Genomic DNA, 25,848 nt, shown 5'->3' with positions numbered 1-25,848 from the left:
GACGAATGAATGAACTGCACCCATAGAAAAGAAATAGTGCAGGTATAGACTCTGTGTCTGTGATGGTTCTATGTCTACATATCATCACGTACTGAAATCAGTTTTTGGGGGATATGGAAGCTCCTTGTTAAGGTTCCGAGTATGTTTTGTATTTTTAAATTAGTCATTGTCTTTTTACAAAAAAAATATCCCTAAAACCTGAATTATCTTACACATGGGTCAATGTCTGAACAGGGTGACAAGAGGTAGTAGGGAAGACAGGTTTTCATAGGAAGCCCTTACTTAAAATGGCCACTGCAGAGAAAGCACTTGTTAAAAATGGCCACCATTGTTTCAAGCCACTTCAAGCATTGCATTCTTTAGATTCCCTACAATATTTATTTATCACCAATTGGGCCAGAAAAAGTGGAGTGGAAGAAGGAAGGACTGCCTTTCTTTCTCCAGTTTGGGTAAGCAATGGGCAGATCTTTGTATTTACTGTCATTGCCTTCACATTAACAAAGGAAGGTTGCTTTCCTTGCTCTTCTATTTCCCACTTTTTCGTGTTACATTCTCATTATTTTCCCTCATTTTTTTCTATCTGTATTTTTATCAGTCCAGACTTTTTGATATCAATAATGCAAATCCCCACCCCAACCCATGTAACTCCTCAAATAAATATATCTCTTTATATTTAGATCTTCCTAAATATGTTCTCTGCATGCATTTTTGAAGGACAGAAAGAAGTTTGTTACATATCTCAAAGTTTTACCTTTGATTTAACCATGGGTAAAACGAAATCCATATTTTTGGCACCAAAATCTGCCATTGACCTATATATCAAATTGACTTATACATGAATATATATAACAACACCATTTTCAAGCTAAGCAACACTCTTCTCATAGATTCTCCATGAGCTGAAAGAAAGACAACACCCAGAACTTTGTGCCACATGCATAGAGCCCTGGGAAATTCTACATCAAATGATGTAATCTTGTTGTGGCTTTGCATAAAGAATATGGACCACACCTACTTATCATTTTCTATTTTTCTTTTCTAAATCATAGGCATAATTTATAATGTGGAGGAACATCTGCTGAGCTAATAGCCCTATTTGGTATTAAATCTGATATGGCACTTTTCCCTTTGACGCGATGTTGTAAATATGCAGCAAATTGGTACATGCCTCAAAATTCCAGATTACTTGGCAGTAGTCAAGCATTCTTGGCATTTTCAAAGTGGAATGAAGTGTCATTAGTGTCCATGGCAGTAAAATGACATTGAGAGCTTTAAAGCAAGAGGTAGTCCATCCCTTTGGCCAAAGTATCAAAAGCATATAGGGAGATTTACTTATAGGGGGGAAAAATCCAGAGCAGCTTAGGGAAATAGCATTTCACCAGCTTTCAAAGTCATCAGAATGTTGTGGGGAGGCCAAAAGTTTGACCTGAAATTGACTTTCTAAGGATTGTGATGAAAATGCATGATAAATATATCAAGAACATCTCATTACATCATAATTACTGGCAACGATGCTATCTTGATCAACAGCCCAGAGCAAACACCGCTACTTGGGATACGTGTCTCTTCCACCATGAGTAATTTGGCAAGTGTGATCAAAATTATTCTGGCTTCACTTGACATTACTAGAGATGTTTTGCCCAAGCAGAAACTTGAAAACATACCTCAGCTTTGACATCATATAAACTTCAGTGTCATTTCTGCTGTGAACATTTAGTTTTGTTTTTCTCAATGTTACTTCTATAGAATTTTGACATAAACATTAGCAAACTTTTGAATCTCTCTCTTTCGTAAAAAGTAATCAATTCCTTTCTCATATGCCTTTAAAGATAACAACACTGTCCATATTTTTCTTGAAACAATTGTAACACCCCACATTTTTCAAGTGCTGATTTCTATTCATTGTAATCATATTACCTTGAATATCTGTAACTCCTCCAGTACCACCTCCTCCATGTCCCACTTCTCTTTTGTTATGCTCAAAACTTTTAGTACTGTTCCAACATCTGAAATAAAGAAATATTGTAGATGGGAAACAAGTGATTATGTGTTGAAACATTGGAAACAGTCTATTTCTAAATTTGTAATTATATTTTTCTTCTCCTTTAGATAAATCTTCCATGTGGAAATGCCCCCCAAAACAGCAGCCTTGCATTGAGTTTTCTCTTCTTACTCAACAGTTTTCAGACTGACCCGTGCCATATTGCAATGGTTTTTCCTTTCATTTCATTAAGGTTGAGGGAGATTTGGGTCTTGAAATCTTGTTGATATCAGCACCCACAATCCCTTCCCACTGATGGCATTGACTGAGGCTTGTGAGAGCTGAAATGCAAAACATCTAGACAGCCAAAGACCTTGCTTTACATAGTTGGCTGCACAGCTGGCATGTGGATATACCTAATTCATAACAAGAGAATTTGCTATGGAATCATGTTGTCTAATTTACCACCATTACATAAAAAGAAGCTATACATGTAATTCCAGTATGGTGTGTGCGCATTCAGAGTGAGAATCAAAAGGGATCTTTATTCTGAGTACCGTAAGAATTTCATTATATACAACTTGTGTATAGAATAACTGTATTCAAACAAATCCCATTACATTGTATTAACTCCAGAAACTGTGGACACTGATGGATTTATTGACAAAGTATATTTAATTCAATCTTTTTGTCCACCTGTGCTATGCTGTTGCTGTGTGCCTTCAAGTCATTTCTGACCTATGGCAATATGTTAAATATCACAGATTTTAGTTCATAAAATTTGTTCAGAAGAGGTTTACCTTTTTTTGAGACTGAGTGTGACTTGACCAAGGTCACCCAGTGGGTTTGTTGTAGTACAGTGTGATAGTAGTGTTGCTACTACTGGGAGAAGGGAGAAGAGGGCTGCTCAGGTGTTGGAGGAGGAACAGCGGAAGCCAATTAGGGACATCATGGCTCCAACAGATTCTGAGGATTTCGAGGGTTTCGCAGAGTGTGAAATGGAGGAAGGTGAGGAAAGCAGGGGAGTCAAGCGGTCTATTCATGAACCAGATTCAGATGAAGAGCTTCAGAGGAAGCGTATCCGTGATATACTTAGTGCTCTAACATCTGATGATGAATTTGTGGATTTTAACAGGAGTGATGGGACTGGGAGTGATGTTGAGGAGAAGGATGGCTTAGATTGGACCCGTGTACAGGAAATTAGGGACATCTGTACTCAGATGTGAAAGGGCCTCTGGACATCTTTGAGATCTAAAGTCACATTCTGAACACAATCTGCTAAATCTCCTATGTATCCATTCTGTACACAAACTTAGACAATCTCAATATTTATTTATTTGCCCCACACTTTATATTTCCTTTTAGTACAGAACACTGAAAGGGGTGTGTTTCCAAAATGTGTATTCCTTTGCTCCCCATCACGGGATCCAAAATCACTTACCTGCACAGAACACTTGTGATTCAAGATAGACAGAAAAATAGTTACTTGACCAACGCCATACTATGTGTTTTGTAGATGTTTGGGTTTTAACCCTCAGTTAAACATTCTGATCTCTACACAGCAAATGGATTGTGCTTCTGACTGCAAAATAAGGTTTACTCTGCTTTGACTTCACATATAATATGAGGGGTATTTTTTAAGTAAGGTCCGTTTTGTTGTAGACACTAGTAGTTCATGCGTATACCGCAACGAGCATGTGCGTCATGTACCGGCATGCCTCGGGAACAACTGTGCTCAGTTTCTGCTCTGTAGATAACCTGTATGGTTCTGTTCTGTGCTTTAAACATGTTTAAGACTATCAACTTACCCGCCAAATGTGATACAGTTTTTGTCAGCAAGGATGTTGTCACGGCCATCTTTGAATTATCATACCCACTTACGCACTTTGCTTTCACTCATAACAGTATCACTGTCCACTTCACAAATCTGTTAATGGATTTCTGCAGCAGGCAGGTTCCTTGCTGACAAAAACCATATCACTGAGCAAACCTCACATATGGCGGGTGAGTTGATAGTCTTACACATTTTTAAAGCACAGAACAGGTTAGCTACAGAGCGGAAACTGAGCACAGTTGTTCCCAAGGCATGCCGGTACACAACGCACGTGCTCGTTGCAGTATGCGCGCGAACTACTAGTGTCTACAACAAAACGGACCTTACTTAAAAAATACCCCTCGTATCTTTAAAATAATATAAGAGCAGGCAGAGATGGGAAAAACTCTTTTTTTTTTCTTTTCTTTTTTGGATTAATGCTTCTTGAATCCTATAGCAAGAATTGCCATAGTTATGCTATCTGGCTGGGGATTCTGAGAGTTTCGGTCCATAAAAGGAACTTTTCTAATTTTTACTCTTAGGAATCTTAGTTCTAACTATTTAGATTCTTCAATCTTTCCTGGCCTCTGTTGAAATTATGGACTGCCACCTACCGACTGCAAATATCTGTTTGAATGAAGAACAACAATGGCATTGAGGCTAGTTATGAATTAAAGTAGTTTAAATCATAATGCTTTAGATGGCATGCATTTTTTCTTTATTTCTGATCAAAATTATACAGCTAAACCCCTTTTCAGTGTGCTGATTAAGATCTGCCTTAGGGGATACACATTTAGGAAATATCAGCTACAATAGTTGTGAGACAAGAAGCCAGACAGGAGGGGAAATTGGCAGCCACACTTCATGCAATGCAGACTTTTGATTTTCAACCATGTGTTACCCAAACTATGGTTGGCAAGAGCCCCAAAACCACGATTTCACATGCCAACTGACAACCAAGCTTTAACTATGGCTAAAGAAAACAGAACCAAATTGAATAGTTTTGAATGCATACAGTTGTTAAAACAATGTAATGCTCAAAAAAAAATAAACAGGCTTCCTTTTGGGAAGTGAATGCCATTCTATAACTTTATGCTAAGCCCTCTCAGTAGGACAAAAGGAGAGCATACCTCTGCACCCTCTCCCCATTCTGTGCCAGGCATTTCTCAGTTCCAACCACTTATATGGCCGATACAGCTTACACTATGTATTTTCTGTTATATGGATTAGGTCTAGAAAAATTAGTCTCCTAAGGGTTAAATTCAGTGATGGATGGTGGCCTCAATATCAATAAAGTAATGAAGTCACTCTGGATTTCAGTCTGAACTTTAAAGGAGTTATACAAGGTGCTCACTCTTATGCCAGCAGCTCCTTCCCATTAAAGTAATCTCAGTTCTTTGAAAGGATTGTTTAAAGTCATGCAAACAATACCTGCTGATTTTCTCTCTTTTGCACAAACATAAAAAATACAAGGGTTGAATAAAATGTAATGCCTCCACCTTTGTTACTTGGGTTTGGATGGGAATATTTTAATAAATGAAACAGAAAAATAATCCTTAGAATGTGCTCTTAAACTACCACTTTTCACTTTTCCACATAATCATCAGACAATTGGATACATTTCTGCCAACGATGAACTCGTTTTCTGAAGCCGTGACAGAAGAAGTCGACACTCTGTTTCGCAATCAGCATCTCACAGTTCTCTCAACGTCTTCATCAGAACCATAATGATGTCCCCGCAGATCTTCTTTCATTATCAGGAACAGATGGAAGTCAGATGGTGCTAAATCTGGACTGTGTGGAGGATGTCATATGGTGATGAGCTCCAGTTTCTGAGGTTTCAAGTCTGTGCGCTTTTGTTTCAGGCATCAGCATCCTGGGTACACATCGTGCACAGATCTTCTGATAGCCAAGCAAAGCTATAATGTGACGCACACATTCTTGTGAAATGCTGATTATGATTGAAATTTCTCTCAGAGTGATACGACGATCATCCTGAATCAACCTGTCAATCTTTTGCTTGAGAAACTTGGTGGTTGCTGTCACAGGACATCCAACTTTTTGTTTGTCACACAAGTCATATGTTCCCACCTCAACATCATTAAACTTACTCGTCCAACGACGCACAATACTCACATCAGCACAATCACCATAAACAACTTGCATTCTCCTGTGGTGTGACATCTTCTGCTGTCAATAATTCAATGACTGTGCACATTGCTTAAGTTGCATTGACTGACCGTCTGCGCAGGGTTCCATACTTCGCACTTTAACAACACAATGATTCAATGCTAAGGACTTCTGCCAAAATGGAACTGTACAGGAGAGTCTACTGAACAAGCCAGTACCTGCCACATACCAGTACTGCCTTCTGTTGAGGAGTTACGAAGGTGGAGGCATTATTTTTCATTCAATCCTCGTATATGAGTCCTGTTCCTTATTTATATTATTATTATTTTATTTGTATCTCAGTTTTTCTCTCCACCAAGGAGTCACAAAGGATCTCCTTTGGCAAAACTTATTTATTTATTGTCGAAGGCTTTCATGGCCGGAATCATTGGGTTGTTGTAGGTTTTTTTCGGGGCTATATTGCCATGTTCTAGAGGCATTCTCTCCTGACGTTTCGCCTGCATCTATGGAAAACATCCTTAGAGGTAGGGAGGATGCTTGCCATAGATGCAGGCGAAACGTCAGGAGAGAATGCCTCTAGAACAGTGGTTCTCAAACTGGGGTCCCCAGATGGTTTTGGCCTTCAACTCTGTCAGGTTTTACAATGTATTGTAATGTAATATAGCTGAGTCATGCACTGCTAATAGGTTTCTATTGGAAATGTTGAGTCATGCATTAACTGTATATAGGGAATCATTTGGGGAATGTGTTCTGGCCTAGTCCAGGTGATTGTGAATGATGTAATCCTGGGTCTGAGTTAAGTTAATGAGTTGGGAACCAATCAGTGATTGCTATGTGTAATTGTATAGAATTGTATATAAGGAAGTCATGTAGAGTGTATACTCTCTCCTTGTGCTGTGATGCTGTTCGTTGAAGGCTCTATGTAATTGATTAAAAGAACCTGTCTGCTAAGACAAGATATCTATAATTGTGCTGTGGTAAGTTTGCAGCGTCATCTAGATTGGAGGGGAAAACAATAGTAAAACTGACAATGGCCGGGCATGTGCTCAAGTGTCAGTAAAAGAGTTCCAGAGTGACCGCAGTTTGTGGGAGCAGTTGACTGAAAATACTGTGCAGGAAGAAGCTACTGGAAAGCACTGAAGTTGTGCAACTGATCTGCTGCTGAATTGTGAAATTAATCTCAACAAACTCCCAGAAATCCTAACAGCTGGTAAACTGGCTGGGATTTCTGGGAGTTGTAGGCCAAAAACATCTGGGGACCCCAGGTTGAGAACCACTGCTCTAGAACATGGCCATATAACCCGAAATAACCTACAATCCACTTATTTATTTATTTATTTATTTATTTATTTAAAGCATTTATATTCTGCCCTTCTCACCCTGAAGGGGACTCAGAGCGGAGCACAGCATATACACAGCAAACATTCAATGCCAGGACACAGATTCACATACAATACATAAAAATTAATTTTTTTATCAAAATATTAAAATAGACTATTTAAAACCGTCCTAGTAATGGTAAAAGCAGACTGACTGCGATATTCCTCCATGGAATGAGGTTGGACCCAATATGGCCCTTGTGATATCTTCCAACTTTATGTTTCTAAGGTTCTATGTATAGAAAGTTCATTTTGAAGAAAACATCTAGATAGAATACATGTCATACATTACCCTATTTCCCATTACTCTACTTCCCAGTCTTACCTGTCCCAAGGAACATGACATCATACTGCCCATCTTCAGCCATAACCCGATCCACCACAATTTGAGTCAGTCTGTAGTCCACATTGATTTGAGTAAACACGGGGGCACCGGTCACTGGATAGACTGATTTGTGCATCACTGGATGGCGTTTTATGAAGCTAATGACATCATCAGGAAAATCTCTGGTGGACTTGATCAAGGGGTCATATGTTTTGCTGGGACACTAAACAACAAATTCAGAAGAGAAGAACCAGATAAATTTTCCTTCTTTTCCTGCAGAAAACATAAGTTTGTATATAGTTTTTGTCTTGGTTGTCTACATAAAGCAACTCAACTAGAAATGGTTTAACAATTATCACCATATCACCATTCAATTGATGCTCAACTCTTGTCTAATCTGTATCAAACCTATACAAGTCTTTTTTTTTCCATTATTCATCACAATGATAGGAAATAATTCACTCATAGAATCATAGAATCAAAGAGTTGGAAGAGACCTCATTGGCCATCCAGTCCAACCCCCTGCCAAGAAGCAGGAATATTGCATTCAAATCGCCCTGACAGATGGCCATCCAGCCTCTGATTAAAAGCTTCCAAAGGAGGAGCCTCCACCACACTCCGGTGCAGAGAGTTCCACTGCTGAACCGCTCTCACAATCAGGAAGTTCTTCCTCATGTTCAGATGGAATCTCCTTTCTTGTAGTTTGAAGCCATTGTATCGTGTCCTAGTCTCCAAGGAAGCAGAAAACAAGCTTGCTCCCTCCTCCCTGTGGCTTCCTCTCACATATTTATACATGGCTATCATATCTTCTCTCAGCCTTCTCTTCTTCAGGCTAAACATGCCCAGCTCCTTAAGCCACTCCTCATAGGGCTTGTTCTCCAGACCCTTGATCATTTTAGTCGCCCTCCACTCCTGTTTCTTATTGGAGGACTGAAAAAAATAACTCATTACTGGTACTTGCTTGTCTTATCTATTCATTGTCTATTACTTTCCATTAATCTTTGCTTAAAATTTAAAAACTCCTTACTATGGATAAGTTAACAGCTTGGTTTTTGGTTTTTGTGTGTTTTTTTTTTTGGTCAAAATATCTCTAAGATAATCATTTCAAAAGGAGAAAACCATGAAAATGAACAAAATCTGGCTACCATTATTTTGGAAACTCGGGGTCCTCTTGACTGACTGTCTTTGGACTAAACGGAATGTCCATATTATTTTCTTGCTATACTTTAGCTATCTTGCTAAATATATTTGTTGTGTCTCATTTCTTAACATAGAGATACACATACATTCATGGTCTTCACAAAGCTGATTTATTCATATAGATTAGCTATTGGAAAAACCTCCTTAAAAAAACTATAATTAAACCTGCCTCTAGGGAACATATGGAATCAGGACACTGTCTGTTTTTCAAATTTACTGTTGTCATACTATCATTATAATAGTATTGCAATACTATCATTACAATATACAGAGCCCCCGGTGGCGCAGTGGGTTAAACCCCTGTGCCAGCAGGACTGAAGACCAACAGGTCGCAGGTTCGAATCCGGGGAGAGGCGGATGAGCTCCCTCTATCAGCTCCAGCTCCTCATGCGGGACATGAGAGAAGCCTCCCGCAAAGATGATAAAACATCAGTTCATTCGGGCATCCCCTGGGCAATGTCCTTGCAGACGGCCAATTCTCTCACACCAGAAGCAACTTGCAGTTTCTCAGGTCGCTTCTGACATGATACGACATTACAATAAGTTGACTTTGCCTTATCAGTTAGTTTTACAAATTAAGCACAATATTCACCATTTGTCCTCAAGTGTATACTCAATTGAGATGAAATATTTCTCATTTAAGACTGATTACTCTCATAGTCTTCTCTTGGTTTTTTTTTTTTTCATGTTAACCATGGCCATCAGTCGATCTTTCTGATAACCACTAAAGACTACTGGGAAATAGCATGAAATCTTTGTGTAGAAAATTCTTGTTTGCATCTTGGAGCATTTGATTTTTGCTCTATCATAAGTCCAAGGGGATTGCACTTAATGTCAGAGTACATTATTGGTATCAATGGTAGAGTGAGCTAAAATAATGGAAATTGATTAATTAAACTTTTCTTCTCAGCAACAATCCAAGTGTAACGTATTGCAGAAACCATGCCCAGCATTTCAAGGCACTACAGGTAAGTAAGTAAACTTTATTACGGTCGATGACTAGATCATAACAGGGTGACCCAGTCCCGAACATCCACGTCAAACCCAAGGGTTTATATGCTTCAGGCACTACAGGTAGAAAATCTGCAGGTAGTATCATAAAACAATTGTCTCCTTGATCTGGATTTAACAAAGAGAAATATGCCCAGTGTGCTTTTTAACTGTTCCTTAACTCCAATTGCAAAGACACACTGCCCCCTTGTGACTGCTACAGGGAAAACAGTGATGTATTGTCGAAGGCTTTCATGGCCGGAATCATTGAGTTGTTGTAGGTTTTTCCGGGCTATATGGCCATGTTCTAGAGGCATTTTCTCCTGACGTTTCGTCTGCATCTATGGCAAGCATCCTCAGAGGTAGTGAGTTCTGTTGGAAGTAGGAAAAAGGGTTTATATACTTCCTACTTCCAACAGACCTCACTACCTCTGAGGATGCTTGCCATAGATGCAGGCGAAACGTCAGGAGAAAATGCCTCTAGAACATGGCCATATAGCCCGGAAAAACCTACAACAACCCGAAAACAGTAATGTTTTAATAAACTAGATAATGGTCCATAATAAGCTTTTGTATTATAGAGTTTATAGTCTTTAGGATGCCAAGCTATTTTCTTGGGTTTACTGCAACAAACTATTACTTCTCTGCAAAAAGATTAGAACAAATGCAGACTTGCTGCATTAAACCACACTGCAATAATTCCTTTTACTCTGGCTCTCAAGTGATATAATGTTATCTACAGTAGAATATTATATATCAAAGACATACCATAAAATATAATGATAGAGAATCAGGTTGTTCAGCATAGAGTTGGGTTCATTTATTTTTACTATTATTGACCACAGGCCATCATAAAAATATAGCATCATAATGAATAATATTTAATTATAATCTAAAATACAGTTGCTTGGGGATATAATGATGATGGTGATGACGATAACAACAACAACAACAACAATTTGACAAAATTACCATCTGCCAGCTACAAAAGGCCACCTTACTGGGATCTGAACACATTATTTGCCAATACATCACACAGTCCTAGACACTTGGGAAGTGTCCGACATGTGATTCAATACAATAGCCAGCAGAATGATCGTGTTTGTTGTGGACTCATCTTGTTGTGTTCCAAATAATAATAATTTTTATTTGTTACCTATTTATCCTTGCACAACATTGTTAAAACAAATCAGCATAAAATGCATACAGTAAACACATTTCAATACAATACATACATCAATACATACATCAATACAATACATATATGAGCACCGGGATTGTGGCGCAGCTGGCTGAGTGTCAGCTGCATTAAGATCACTCTGACCAAAAGATCATGAGTTCGAAGCCAGCCTGGGTTGGAGTGGGATTCCAACCAATTGTGTAGCCTGTTGTCAACCTTTGCAACCCGAAAGACAGTTGCATCTATCAAGAAGGAAAATTAGGTACCATCTTAAAGTGTGGGGAGGCTAAATTAACTAATTTATGAGGCCATTAAAAAGGGACTCCAGTGAAGCACTACAGCGGGGAAGCATGTGGGGAATGTGGAAGTACTTCATCAGTGTTGCAGATGGACGATGAAAGCGACAGCTCTCCTGGTGGACAGAAAAAGTTAAATAGCCTCTGTGTATGTCTGTATATGTTGTATGTCAAAAATGAGCATTGAATGTTTGCCATATATGTGTACACTGTAATCCGCCCTGAGCCCCTGCGGGATGAGAGGGCGGAATATAAAAGCTGTAAATAAGTAATAATAAATAACATTGCCCAGGGGATGCCGGGATGTTTTGATGTTTTACCACCCTTGTGGGAGGCTTCTCTCATGTCCCCGCATGGAGAGTTGGAGCTGATAGAGGGAGCTCATCCATGCTCTCCCCAGATTCTAACCTTTGACCTGTCGGTCTTCAGTCCTGCCGGCACAGGGGTTTACCCCACTGCGTCACTGCAGTGTGACAGTAACAAGTACTCTTGTTTGTCACATCTATGAGACATATGAAAAGATTGATACAAGAGTTACCAAGCTGCAAACCTTGTAACCCTGCCCAGAACTGGTTCACACACCTTCATCTCCAGATTAGGACCCTTAGGTACCTTTGTCTTATCTAGATCCAATTTTAATTTGTTTTACTTTATCAAGCCCATTAGCTCCCCCCACACATTCATTCATAGGAGAATACATACTATTCAAAGCTAAGGCTGTTTTTAGAAAAATATATTTGGGTGTCATCAGCATACCCAGCCCAAGTCTCCAAATGCTCTCTCTCAGTAGTTTCATGTAAATATTAAAAAGCATTAGGGACAGAATGGCCCCTTGTGGAAAGCCACATAACAGAAAAAGGCAACAACTGCTATACAGTTGGCAACAGTTCTTTCAATGTGGCTTTGTTACTCTTGCACCTAATAAACATAGGAAGGTGGAATCAATGTTAAACCAACAAAAATGGATAAATGGGATATGTGTAAAAATATCTATACACTTTCTCTCGATGAGGAGAAAGAGAGCAGGAGAGAAGCTGCAATGCAGTACATGTGCAGTGAAGCAATGCAGTGTGTTTTATTGTTATGAATACTGTTTTCTTTCTAAAATTCATATAGGGTCTATATGACATAAGCCTCCTGATCATAGGCATTGTTCTTGCAGTTTTTCTGAACTACACACATGTAGTTAAAGTTATATGTCAATGGATAACATATTGTGACCATTTGTACAAAAAAATTATAGCCATGGATATAACTGATTGAAAAAAAATCTCTTCCTAAGGTTTTGTTTCCAATCTTATTCATATATTAGAATTATATTAACAAACAAATCTTCATTGTGTATCACACAAAAGGCCTGGGTTTCATAAGATTAATAGAAAACAAAATCTTTCCATTGTTTTTGTGACAATGTGACTCATGTCAATTGCCTGACCCTCAGTATTACATGGACCGGCCCCGATCTATGTCACAATAGCTTTTGTCCATTGGGATTCATTAAATGAGTGTGCTGGTACAGCTGTACCAGAAGTTCCCACTTTATTTGCTTTGTATTAAATGTTTGTTTTCAGCCCAAGGCTTGGGATTCTGCAGAAGGGTGGCTTCCTGTTAAAGTTTGCAGTTATAGGGCAGGTCCCCTGTCCATCATCGTTAAGTTTGGTTCTGCCCCTGTTCAGGGCAATTGAGAAGGTAAGGGAGCCATTTTCAGTCAGTCTCAGCAAGGAAAGTCAATGTACAGGATGTATACAGACTTCTCCTGTACAAAGGCTCCAACCCTTAAGACTTCCCGGGGGAGAACAGTCTTAAGAGCAAAAGGATTCCCAAAGATTCCCAAGGAAACAGCCCTAAAGCTCTGAGGAATTTTGGAGGGAAAAGCAGCTTTGAATATCTAAAAACTCCAGCTGAAGTGACTACAGGCCTACTGGTAGGTCCACTCAGTGCTTTGAGATGCAGTTCAACCCGGTAGTGGCGCCCACATCAGTTAGGTTTAGGTTCACAGTCAGCCTGGGAGAAGTTTGGAAAGGGATTTTCCTTTATAATAAAAGTAACAGTTAGAAGCCACCAGTTGCACAAAGGCCTGGAAGCATTTGTTTAACCTTTTGAAGACAAAATAAGTTTATGTTGATTGTTCACCAATAAAAGACTGTTATATTTCACAAACCCTCTAAAGACTATTTATGGTGAAAATCCTTACAAATTTCTCTTCAGGCCCCCTGGCTTCCCACTGGGCTAAAGTTACCGTCCTGTTTTAAAAGCAATTCATTTCAAGCCCAGCGCGCGACAGAACAATGAGCATACGCCCCTGGAAACAGACATCTAGATTTGAGGTGATGAATGTATTCAGGTGCTCCATACAAATAAGAATTCTGCAACATTTTCTAAGTAACAGTTTGGGTTCAATTGAGCTAATGTGGAGCATTCTAGGTCCCATGATTTGCCAATCAAAATCTCCAGGCATAACACTCAAATACTCTTACATAGAAGCAGCCATTGATTTCGAAAACAAGTCCTTAAGTCAGTCTTTAAGCTTCAGACCTTTGGCAACATGAGCATCCTAGTGCCTATCTTTCTCTCTTCATGCATGTGTTTGGGAAGGAAAGGGGCTCATTCACGGAATGCTAGTTGCAACAATTGCTGATCTGAATCGACAATATACTTCTGAATAATGTGCTTCTGTGTACAGATTCAACTGTTCCCCCATCTTGCTGTGACATGTTTGGCACACCTCTGGTGTGCTGTCACATGCTGGGCCTGTGCATAAGACTGTAGACAGGACATAAGTTCCGTGTGCCCAATGGGACGCCGGGGCTGCCTCAGATTAAAGGCCCTTGGATTTCCTTAGATTTAGATTGCTTAAAGGTTCAACAAAGTTCTTTATTATTGATGAAAACAAACAGGTACTTTAAAGCTTTCTTAACAGTCTATTGGCTCTCTCTCAATCTTGTCCACAGGGAACAAGCACTATCTTCATAACTGTAACTAATGGGGAAATCCTTCTAATCTGGGCAGTCTGTCTTTGCCTCTGATGGCGTGGAGCCCCTACACCCGATACCAACTGCTTCTGGCTTCCGCGAGTGACCCTTACCAAGCAGAGCTTTGTAGACTTCCAGGGGAAAAGGAGTTCAGGTTTTGGTGATGGCTGGTTGAAGTCCCTCAGCAAAGGAGCTGTAAGGCTGTATGATCCTCGGCCAAGCTGTGGGCTGTATATCCCCGGACAATCTGTAGAAGACGAAGCTTTCTACAGGAGCTCTTGGTATTATGTCCGGCATGGAAAGCTTCTCTGTGTGGACTGAACCCAAACTGGCTCCTATTCCCTCCAAAACCCAAAGGGGGCGGGACCAGGGAACCTAACTATAATTGACAGATGGCTTGCCCTATGATTGCAGCCAAAAGAAGCCACCTATATGCAGAGTCCCTGAAACTTAGGACTACAACAAACATTCAATGCAAAGCAAACAAAATTGGAGCTCCTGGTGCAGTTGTACCTGCACATCTGGCATTTATTGAGTTATTATCTTCATCTGAATAGCTACCCAGTGCCTGGCCTGCTGTAAGATTATTTTCCACTATGAAAACAGTGCTGTTGTGAAGGAATGCAATGCATTCTAGCATAATCAGAAAGAAAAATAAAAGACAAGATGGGGAGACAGAAAAACATAGCAAAATAAATATTTAAAAACTCTGAGATCTGCATATATGGGATATCTGTGGTGCAATTATTTAATTTTCCCATTTCTTAGATCCATGATGAAGGCTGGGAAGCAGTACGGATATGGAGTGAATCCTACACATACATATACACACACCCCACACACATCACAAATACACACTTAATACTATGGAAGACATAATGTCACATAACACCAGGAAGGGAAGATCTAATTTATAAGATGAAATGAATAATGTGTGTATTGGAAAAAAATATGCAGTTCTTTGACGTCCCATGAAGAGTATATAATATACATACCACAAAGTGAAATCTTATTCAATCCAGTTAATGACTACCATTCCTTGAAGGAAGCATTATAGCTAGGCATATACCACAATGCGGAATCCACTTATCTGTGGTCCCAATGGATATGAACATTTCCAGAATTCTAGTCTTAATCTTCTCATACTAACTAGTTAATTCCCATATTTCCTGCCAGGTGGAGCTATAACATAATCTGTGAAAGAGGAGCCTCTCATATCTAACAAATGGACAATTTATAATGTGTTTAAGATGCTTCTTTTAGGCCCGCAGATTCCCTGTGTGACATCTTTTAAACAGAAACCAGAGGTAATAATCTTTGAGTACATTCTTTCAATACCAAATATGCCATTTGGCAGTTATTGTGAACTTAAATTTAGTTAGGGACTCAGGGTTTTGGACAATTTTCAGCACTTAAGATTTGGCTCTCTTCAGACAACATTATGCATGTGAGATACTAAGCCAGGAACTGGGCCGAACCTTCTCCATTGTTTTTGTCCATTTTCAATACCCAGATGACAGTATGAGTTGCCTAAAAGAGCTTAGGTAATTCTATGGCAAGTTGCCACTTCTCAAAAGTGCAGGCAGAGATTCAACACTTGATAGGTCAGGAAACTCTTTCTGATAGGGATTAAGAAATGAGATAAATTTCTACAGCTGTAGCAAATATCTGTCTGCACAGGCTTATAGTTTAAAAATTCAATACAAATAACAATTTCATCTTTTGAGAATCATCACTTCTACTACAAGAATTAACAGAGTACCTAACTTGGTTTGGGCAGTTTTCTTACAACTAGAAAAGTATGGGTGTAGCGAAATTGCTACTCTATGTTAAATTGTTGGTGTATAGCTCTATGTTTACATATGGCAGATAGGGAAGAATAGGCACAGACAGGGTAGCAACAGCAGAGATAGGATTCATTTGCATATGTGAAGCCGATTGGTCATATGCAGATTAGCGTAGGCCCAGGATTTGAAAAGGCTGCTAGGCCAAAATGACAGTTGGGGAGAGCAGAGCTGAACTTTCCAAAGGGGTGGAGCCAAGGTTTGGAAAAGAGGCAGTTAGAGTGAGAGAGTTTGAAAATGACAGTTCGGAATCTGTGTGTGTGAAAAGGATAGTTGTTTTTTTTTTTTTGAGTGCCTGTTAGAAATAAGCAATTATGAAGATCTGTTAAAGACTTCTGATATAGAGAAGCAGTTAGTTAAATAGAGCTCGAGTTTTAGGGAACATAAAGAAAGCCAGTGTTGTTTTAGTCAGAATATAATTCAACCAAGAGTTTGTAAAGCAAGTAACATGTTTGTGAATGTGAAACATTGAAAGTCTATTCAGAAAAGTAAACCAAGTAAATGATACTGACTGTAAGCCTCAAGATTGCAACAAAACACAAATGTAACCACAAGCGTTGGAACCAGAAGTTATAAATAAACTGTGTTACTTAGTTATACACAAGAGTGTCTCATTGCCTGTGAATAAAAGTACAAAGGTTTAACAGCTCGCAGAAAGTCCCAGCCAATATAAAAGATGAAACTGAATCAGTATAAGAGCAAAGAGGTTTTTAATAAGGAAATAGTCTCTCTCTCCCTCGCCACAATGGGGAAGGCATTCTACCTTTGGGTTGTGCATCTGCATAAAAGGTAATGCAGCTTGACTCCTCTTTAATTGCCATGAGTCAATGCTATCTAATCATGGAAGTTGTAATTTTACAAGGCTTTCAAGCTTTCTTTGCCAAAGAGTGCTGGTGCTTCACCAAACTATAAATTTCATTCCATAACACTGAGCTATGGCAATTATTGATTTGGGGAAAAATCAGTTTTGCAATTTACATGCCTCAAATTGGGCTTTGTGAATACTAAGCCCAATTTGAGGGTGTATAAAATGGAAGAAATCCATTCCATTTTGGTTTTGGATGTTGGGTGCCCCCCTTCTGCTTTCTGGAAGATTCTCCTCAAAACAAAAATGGAACTCTGGATCCAGAATTACAAATCCGCATTGTCCCCCTCCTAATCTCCAAAAACAGAATGGGGCGCCTGAAATTTAAAATGAAAACAGAACAAAAAAATAGAATGGATTTCTGTCACTTTGAACATCCTCACAGATAATGAAAAAGAGAGAACCATGGAATGAGAGGTGCAATAGCAAAATGGGTAGGATGAAATGTACATCATTATCACTTTATGCATGGGGTCTCCCTTTTCTAAGCTGAAACTGGTTGCAATTCCTGGTCTAACCAAGACTTTGTTTGGTACTATAAACCTACATGAAGTCAAGTGTATGATACAGTACCGGAAACATCATTGTACTTAAGCTGATGGGTTATAATATCCCCTTCACACGAAGTGGAGACTTGAGCCCCTAAGACAGTGGTTCCCAACCTTCCTTATGTTGTGACCCCTTAATACAGTTCCTCATGTTGAGGTGACCCCCCCCCTGACTATAAAATTATTTTAATTGCTACTTCATAACTATATTGTCGCTACTGTTATGAATCATAATGTAAATATGCGATACGCAAGTTGTATTTTCATTCACTGGACCAAATTTGTCACAAATACCTGATATGCTCAAATTTGAATACTGGTGGGGTTGGGGGGGGGATTAATTTTATCATTTGAGAGTTGTAGTTGCTAGGATTTACATTTCACCTACAACTAAAGAGCATTCTGAGCTCCACCAACGATGCAGTTGAACCAAACTTGGCACACAGAACTCCCATAACAAACAGAAAATACTGGAAGGGTTTGGTGGGCATTGGCCTTGAATTTTGAAGTTATAGTTCACCTACCTCCAGAGAGCACTGTGGATTCAAACAATGATGGATCTGGACCAAACTTGCCACAAATATTCAATATGCCCAAATGTGAACGCTGGAGGAGTTTGGAGAAAATAGACCTTGACATTTGGGAATTCTATTATCATTTATTTATTTTACTATATTTATATACTGTCCCTCTCGGCCCATGGGGCGGTTGTAGTTACTGGGATTTATAGTTAACCTACAATCAAAGAGCATTCTGAACTCCACCAATGATAGAATTGAACCAAACTTGGCACACAGAACCCCCATGACCAACAGAAAATACTGTGTTTTATGATGGTCTTTGGCGACCCCCTTGACACCCCCTCAAGACCCCCCCAGGGATCCCGACCCCCAGGTTGAGAAACACTGCCCTAAGAGAATAAGTCCACCAAAACTATCTCATGGTTGAAACCTCCGTGGTTGGTTAACAAGGTTTCATGGCAGGAGTGGACATCCTTAAGGTGAGGCCCATGGAAAAAATAGACTCATAAGATTTACATATCACCAAAAGCCGAGCAAAGAAATCTAAGTGCACAAGTGTAACCAACTTATGCATGAATCAATTTAATTACTGTACCTTAAGTCAAATAAAAAAGGTGCCACATGAGAGCTAAAGCCCATCCTGGAAGAATCTAAGAGTAGCATCCCCTCTCCTCTTCTCACCATATCACTACCAGTACTTGAGGTGGTACTGGTGCTTGCCCTCTCCACCTCTTTTTTAAGCTACCATTCTTTTATTGATAAAGAAGACTATTGAATGGATGATATTCAGTAGTGCCTTCAAGCAGAGACGGTGAGTGGGAGGAACATTAATACCAGCTGAATAGGTTCTGAAATCCTTAAGTAGAAGCTTTAAGATTATAGATTCTTTTCACCCTTCCAATCTTATTCTCCTTCATGGACATTTCTATGGAAGAGATGCATTTTTATTTCCATACCTCAGTTCATATATCCAACTGCATCAGCACTGATAACCGCAAGGTTGCCCATCTATGCAATTGAATGTTTATATAAAAGACCTTCAGTTGATGGCTACTGGCATATTAGACTAACTTGACCTATTCCTCTCAACTCTTTTGGTGCCTTCTACCATGTTTTCTTAGAATTTTGCTCAAAATGTAAAGGTGGGCCAAGATTCCCTAATTCTTTCTGAATTGGTCTCCTTAGTTTTATGTCTCAGTACAACAAATCTGATGACGTAACAGTACCGAAACAAAGTAAAGGCATCTAAGTAATGATTATTTCAAAACAGAATCTGCAAGCGAACTCTTGCTTCTCAAAAAAGTGCTTCTCTTTCCTTCTTTCCTTTGACATAGAATTTTTCACTTGACCCACCGCTTGGATTACCAAGAACTCCTTACTTTAAGAAAACTTCACAAGATGTTTTATCTTTCAAAGGTTTTAAGCTGTAGAGATATTACAGGACAGTTGAAAATCAACATTTCAGCAATATTCATTAACTGGAGAGGAGACATAAATATTTCTGACCATTTCCTATTATTGGATGGTAGTGAAGGATGCAAATAGATGACCATGTTATCAATAGAGTGGCTCCTCCTTGCAGTTACAGTTGTTGAGAATAGAACAGCACTTAAGAATGAAGCACAGAAGAAAGGAAGGAAGGAAGGAAGGAAGGAAGGAAGGAAGGAAGGAAGGAAGCAAGCACCGGGATTGTGGTGCAGCTGGCTGAGTGTCAGCTGCATTAAGATCTCTCTGACCAAAAGGTCATGAGTTTGAAGCCAGCCCGGGTTGGTTTCCAACCAATTGTGTAGCCTATTGTCGACCTTTGCAACCCGAAAGACAGTTGCATCTGTCAAGTAGGAAAATTAGGTACCACCTTATCTCTCCCACGTTTACCACCAGTCACTGCCACTCGATTTTCTCAGTCATTACTGGACTCACACAATGGCCCAGCACAGAAATCATGCCAAAATGGACTTTCACAATTTTCAGTCCAGTCCCAGGTTTGCTATTCAGTAGGCAAAGTGTATTGCTGATGCAAACATCTACTTTTTCTGTGCATTATACTTCATAAAATTTAGAAATCCCACCCAGTTTACTGGGTGCAGCGTCTTTGGTGTGAAGCATTGCTTTTTTTATTAAGATGCACCGGGATTGTGGTGCAGCTGGCTAAGTGTCAACTGCATTAAGATCACTCTGACCAAAGAGGTCATGAGTTTGAAGCCAGCCCGGGTTGGAGTGGGTTTCCAACCAATTGTGTAGCCTGTTGCCGACCTTTGCAACCCAAAAGACAGTTGCATCTGTCAAGTAGGAAAATTAGGTACCACCTTAAAGTGTGGGGAGGCTAAATTAACTAATTTATGAGGCCATAAAAAAGACTCCAGCAAAGCACTCCAGCAAAAAAGCATGCGGGGAATGCGGAAGTACTTCATCAGTGTCGCAGATGGACAATGAAAGCGATAGCTCCCCTGGCGGCTAGAAAAAGTTAAATAGCCTCTGTGTATGTCTGCATATGTTGTATGTCAAAATTAGAATTGAATATTTGCCATATATGTGTACACTGTAATCCACCCTGAGTCCCCTGCAGGGTGAGAAGGGCGGAATATAAATGCTGCAAATAAATAAAGAAGGAAGGAAGGAAGAAACGAAGGAAGGAAGGAAGGAAGGAAGGAAGGAAGGAAGGAAGGAAGGAAGAGCCCTGCCAGCGCCATTGCTGCTCGTGATCTCTGCTGCTGTGAAACTGGGAATTTCTTTTCCACCTGGGAAAATACAATATTTCTACTCACAGAAATATCAGAGTATAGGGGCATATTCGTGGGGTCAAGACTGATGGCATGTATAGCTAGTTTTGGACCAGGGAAGCATAACTGTTGGGATAAATTATACTGTTATAGCTGGCAAATTCAACTGTTTCAACAGCCATCTATTAACAGTCTCACAGTTAATTCAAAGTAGGGAAACGGAATATAGAGTTTCTTTATTTTCTACCCAAGGACCTACTGTGGTTTTAGTCAGTAAGTACCAGCTGTTAAAACTATTTTTCTCCACCCAGAGTGACTTTTGCACTTTCAAGCATCCTTTCCAAGTCACAACTATAACATAGTGTGAGTCTATGTGGCAATACCAAAAGCCAACAAGATGCCTTTTCTCGCTCTCAGAGGATTCTGAGTTCATGTCCTAATAAATGTCAGAAGCTGATGTGGAGACTAGAAATCTCCTCCTAGTCCCAAATGCCCCTTGATGTTCATGGCCTAATGCCAAATCCTGACCACAGATACACACAGCGGAATGACATTATAGAGAAGGCATTCCTTGTACTGTGAAAATGATTAACGTTGTATCAGAGGAAATAATGGCCTCTGCTGGATAAAACAAAGTGACATCCAATCCAAAGTTCAGTTACTAAATACTAGTGTCCTTTCCTCCCTTATTTGCAGGGGGACAGGGCATCCTTTTCCTGCAAATAGTGGCCCCTGAAGCTTCAAATCTTGACTGTGGGATTCAGAAGGTTTCATGCAGTATTAGTGGAGTGTGAGGTGACTTGTCTTTCCACTTTTGCTGCCTCCTTTTCTAAATCGCTCTTTATGAAACAAACAATAAGAGGGAACACATGAAAGAATAAATAGGGAAAGGTGCCCTAAGTGTAGCCTGAAGGATTTTAGATGCCCAATTGAATACTTCCTTTTATTGCAAAGCCCTTGGGCTATATTAGGCTTGGTTGTTGTAGGTTTTTTCAGGCTGTATGGCCATGGTCTAGAGGCATTCTCTCCTAGGAGAGAATGCCTCTAGACCATGGCCATACAGCCCGAAAAAACCTACAACAACCCCGTGATTCCGGCCATACAAGCCTTTGACAATATATTAGGCTTCTTTTGTTGTTAGCCTGTTATAGCACTGTACTTAATTCCCGATCCCCTCATATTTTGAATTTGCACTAGCCTCGGCCCGGCCTTTTAATTGCTCTGAACAGGCAGGATTATTTTGAATATATACTAGCTGTCCCCTGCCACGCATTGATGCCGCGCATCCGCAACAAATCCAATTGGCCCTGTCATCTTTCCCATTATCGCTTCATTGCCCTGTCCCGAAAGCTTGGTCCCACAGCCAAGTTTTTACCGTCCTTCTAAAGGACAGGAGAGAGGGGGCCGACCTGATCTCACAAGGAAGGGAGTTCCATAGCCAGGGAGCAATCACCAAGAAGGCCCTGTCCCTCGTCCCCACCAATCGCGCCTGTGACAATGGCGGGACAGAAAGCAGCCCCCCCCCCCCCGGAGGATCTTAATCTCCGCGATGGTACATAGAGGGAGATGCATTCACTTAAAAAGCGCATAAATATATGGGTAAGGAATAGGTGTGCATGCATGCATGCATGCATACACACATACATAGTCCTGTACACAACATATCTGACTACTAATTTTGGATCTGAACAGTGGATATAAAGGAGTTGAATAGATGGTCTTCATAATGAATCATTCCTATGATAGACATCTCAGAGTTCATACCTAGTGCTTTAGGAGATTCCTATGCCACCATGGCATTCCAAAGTACACCCACACTTTCCCCTACTGCTGAAAGACTTTAGGGATGTGGTTTTGTCACCACTAATTGCTGAGAATCCACCACTGATTGCACATGGCCATAAAACCAGGCTTGCTTCTGACAAAGTTTCCAGTGATCAAACAGTCAGTCCTCTGAACTTTCTCCCTTCTCTTGGAGTAATTAGGTAGTTCAAGTTAATGTACGTTCACTGAATGACCATCTCAAAAGCAGGGTCTCACCTAACACAAAACAAATGAAATATAATAATCTCTGTGAAGCCAGTTGCCCTAGAAATAGATGGGCAAGACCTTAAGTTATCTGCATATCTGTGCCTTTTCAGATTCTTTTTAAAGTCTGGCCAAATTGGATGCAGATCACACAAGCATTTCAAAAGGCAGAATATATAACCAAGATATCCTAACTCATGCTCTGGTTTACACAAGTACACAGGGAAGGGAAATATCTAAGCAGTGCACATGTGTAATGACCAACTTAATTCAAAAGTTGCATTCATGTGTGAACTCATAGGTTTGAATGTTTCTGGCAATGTGTGCCAAAATGACAGTATGGCAAAAGAGCGAAAGGCCATGCCATCTGTACATAAATGACATTTTCTGAAGAATGATTGACATATTTTGCAAGTGGATCTTTTAACATGCAGTGATGCAGTTTGGTAATTTGAGAATCCAGACCTCGAGGTTCTTTGGGTGCTACCCCTCCTCCTTTCATGGGCTCTACAGCTCCACATGTTCCCTGGCAGCCTTTGGCATTAGATTATAGCAAAACTGTGACCCAGTCTATATATTCATTGAGTTTAACAGTAATTGTTTTCCTGGACTATACTGCGTCAGAGGCTGTAGATGTGGCTTCCAACACTTTGGAATGCATGTTTATACAAACTGGGCAGTCCTTTCCAGCATACAAAAAATGCATTGCAGAGTGAAAACTTATATGATGCATTGTTCTCTCTTATTTGCTAAGTATCATAACATATTTGCATGGAAAAAATATATTGTCCACCTTTAGCATGATATGGTGCAGAGGATCATAGAATCATAGAATCAAAGAGTTGGAAGAGACCTCATGGGCCATCCAGTCCAACCCCCTGCCAAGAAGCAGGAATATTGCATTCAAATCATCCCTGACAGATGGCCATCCAGCCCCTGTTTAAAAGTTTCCAAAGACGGAGCCTCCACCATGCTCCGGGGCAGAGAGTTCCACTGCTGAATGACTCTCACAGTCAGAAAGTTCTTCCTCATGTTCAGATGGAATCTCCTCTCTTGTAGTTTCAAGCCATTGTTCCACGTCCTAGTCTCCAAGGAAGCAGAAAACAAGCTTGCTCCCTCCTCCCTGTGGCTTCCTCTCACATATTTATACATGGCTATCATATCTCCTCTCAGCCTTCTCTTCTTCAGGCTAAACATGCCCAGCTCCTTAAGCCGCTCCTCGTAGGGCTTGTTCTCCAGACCCTTGATCATTTTAGTTGCCCTCCTCTGGACAAATTCCAGCTTGTCAATATCTCTCCTGAGTTGTGGCACCCAGAATTGGACACAATATTCCATTTGTGGTCTAACGAAAGCGGAATAGAGGGGTAGCATTACTTCCCTAGATCTAGACACTATGCTCCTATTGATGCAGGCCAAAATCCCATTGGCTTTTTTGCCGCCACATCACATTGTTGGCTCATGTTTAACTTGTTGTCCACGCGGACTCCAAGTTCTTTTTCACACGTACTGCTCTCGAGCCAGGCATTGTCCCCCATTCTGTATCTTTGCATTTCGTTTTTTCTGCCTAAGTGGAGTATCTTGCATTTGTCACTGTTGAACTTCATTTTGTTAGTTTTGGCCCATCTCTCTTAGGAGGGATAGCTTACCTTCGCTTGCTTATATTGATTGTTGAAAGTTGCTGTCTGACTTCTTAGAAGCAGTGGGGTTTTCCTGTCTACAGAAAATATAGGGTGTACCCAATAGAAATCTTCAGAGGAATGTAAGAAAGGTGAGCCTGCTCTAAACTCTGCTGATTTTTAGTCACTAGAGATCTGATTACACACACATAGAAAGCAGTCAGGAAGCAAGCTGGTCGAGGACTAATCTTTCTCTTTTTTTCCTGCAAAGAGAAATATTTTTGTAAAAGAGGCTTGGCCAGTCCTGGCTGATGCCTGATCCTACACTGAGCCAAACTGTTAGTTCAGGTGGTCTCTGGAATCAGCTGCAACTTTGTTTGACATTTGCAATGCACTCTCCACTTGGGTTTGCCTTAAACGTGCTGTATCATTTTTCTTTCCAACACATTTATGCTGTTGACAGAAAGAAAACCCCCCAAAAAAGAGAATTTTGAGAAATATGGGAACCGAAAAAATGTTAGCTAAATGGCCTTGTATTGGCATTGCTTGCTAGATGAAAGCATGAAAGGCAATATGATTTACAGGGTTCAGAAAAACCTGCTATTTAATTAGTTATGATTCATACGGAAGAGCATGTTAAGGGCGGATGAAGAGAAGGAGGTTTGTTTAACAAAAACAAACAGTGAAATATTTTTCTTAACTGGTCAATTGCAGTACAGAGATCAAGGAAGCATCTAAACACAATTCTATAGAAGGAACTCAAGCAGTGCCACAATTAGTCACAGAAAAGCAACATGTCATGAAGGAAGGCTAGGGCAACCGCAAAGTCAGATCGAAGGAAGAAGAGTGGGAGGTAACTTTTTTTTGCTGCTTTTTCAATCTGTTTGGGTAGAATAATCAGTTATTCCACCTGCTGGCTCATAAAGGATAAAGAGAGTATTGAAGAGATATAAAATGAATTATTTCACCGAAACAGGACATGCAGAAGATGAGAGGATCAGAAATGTTATGAAGATTCCCAAGAAAAATAAAAATGAATGTAGAGGAGGAGAAAGCTTGTACCTGTTGACCCCATTCCTAACCCATCCATATGAATGATGTATTTCTACATAGGAGTGCACATGTAGATACAGGGAAATGATCTCACCCACGATTCCAAGGGTGTCTTCATACCTTTAGACATTCTGCTGAAAATTAAAGTGTGATTTTGCTTGGTTTAGACAGCAGCCACAATACCAAAATTTTGGACCAAAAAAAAAATCCCCTCTATGAAAATTTTACTTTTTTATATAACCCTTTTCTTATCATAATTCTTGAACATGCATGAAGAGGCATTGTTTACTTAGGAATTTTCAGCCTTGTGTATTCTCACTTGATGCAATATTGTTTTTAATGTTTGAGGTGTTGTTTAACATCTATATGTGACCACTTGCTCAGCTG

General features: G+C 40.0%; 1 protein-coding gene across 1 annotated transcript in view; it reads right to left on the bottom strand.

Moving 5' to 3' along the window:
• Window positions 1–25,848, bottom strand: part of SEMA3D (semaphorin 3D) — a 255,213-nt gene that overhangs the window by 43,564 nt on the left and 185,801 nt on the right. The window contains exons 12-13 of the mRNA XM_060778197.2: window positions 7,629–7,851; window positions 1,918–2,006 (exon numbers count right to left, since the gene is read on the bottom strand). Of these exons, the coding sequence (XP_060634180.2) occupies window positions 1,918–2,006; window positions 7,629–7,851 (312 nt within the window). The remainder of the gene's footprint in view (window positions 1–1,917; window positions 2,007–7,628; window positions 7,852–25,848) is intronic.

Source organism: Anolis sagrei, chromosome 5 (assembly GCF_037176765.1).
Source record: "Anolis sagrei isolate rAnoSag1 chromosome 5, rAnoSag1.mat, whole genome shotgun sequence".
Lineage (NCBI taxonomy): Eukaryota > Metazoa > Chordata > Lepidosauria > Squamata > Dactyloidae > Anolis > Anolis sagrei.
Note: the sequence above shows the minus strand (reverse complement) of the source record. Positions and strands in the feature narration are given on the sequence as shown.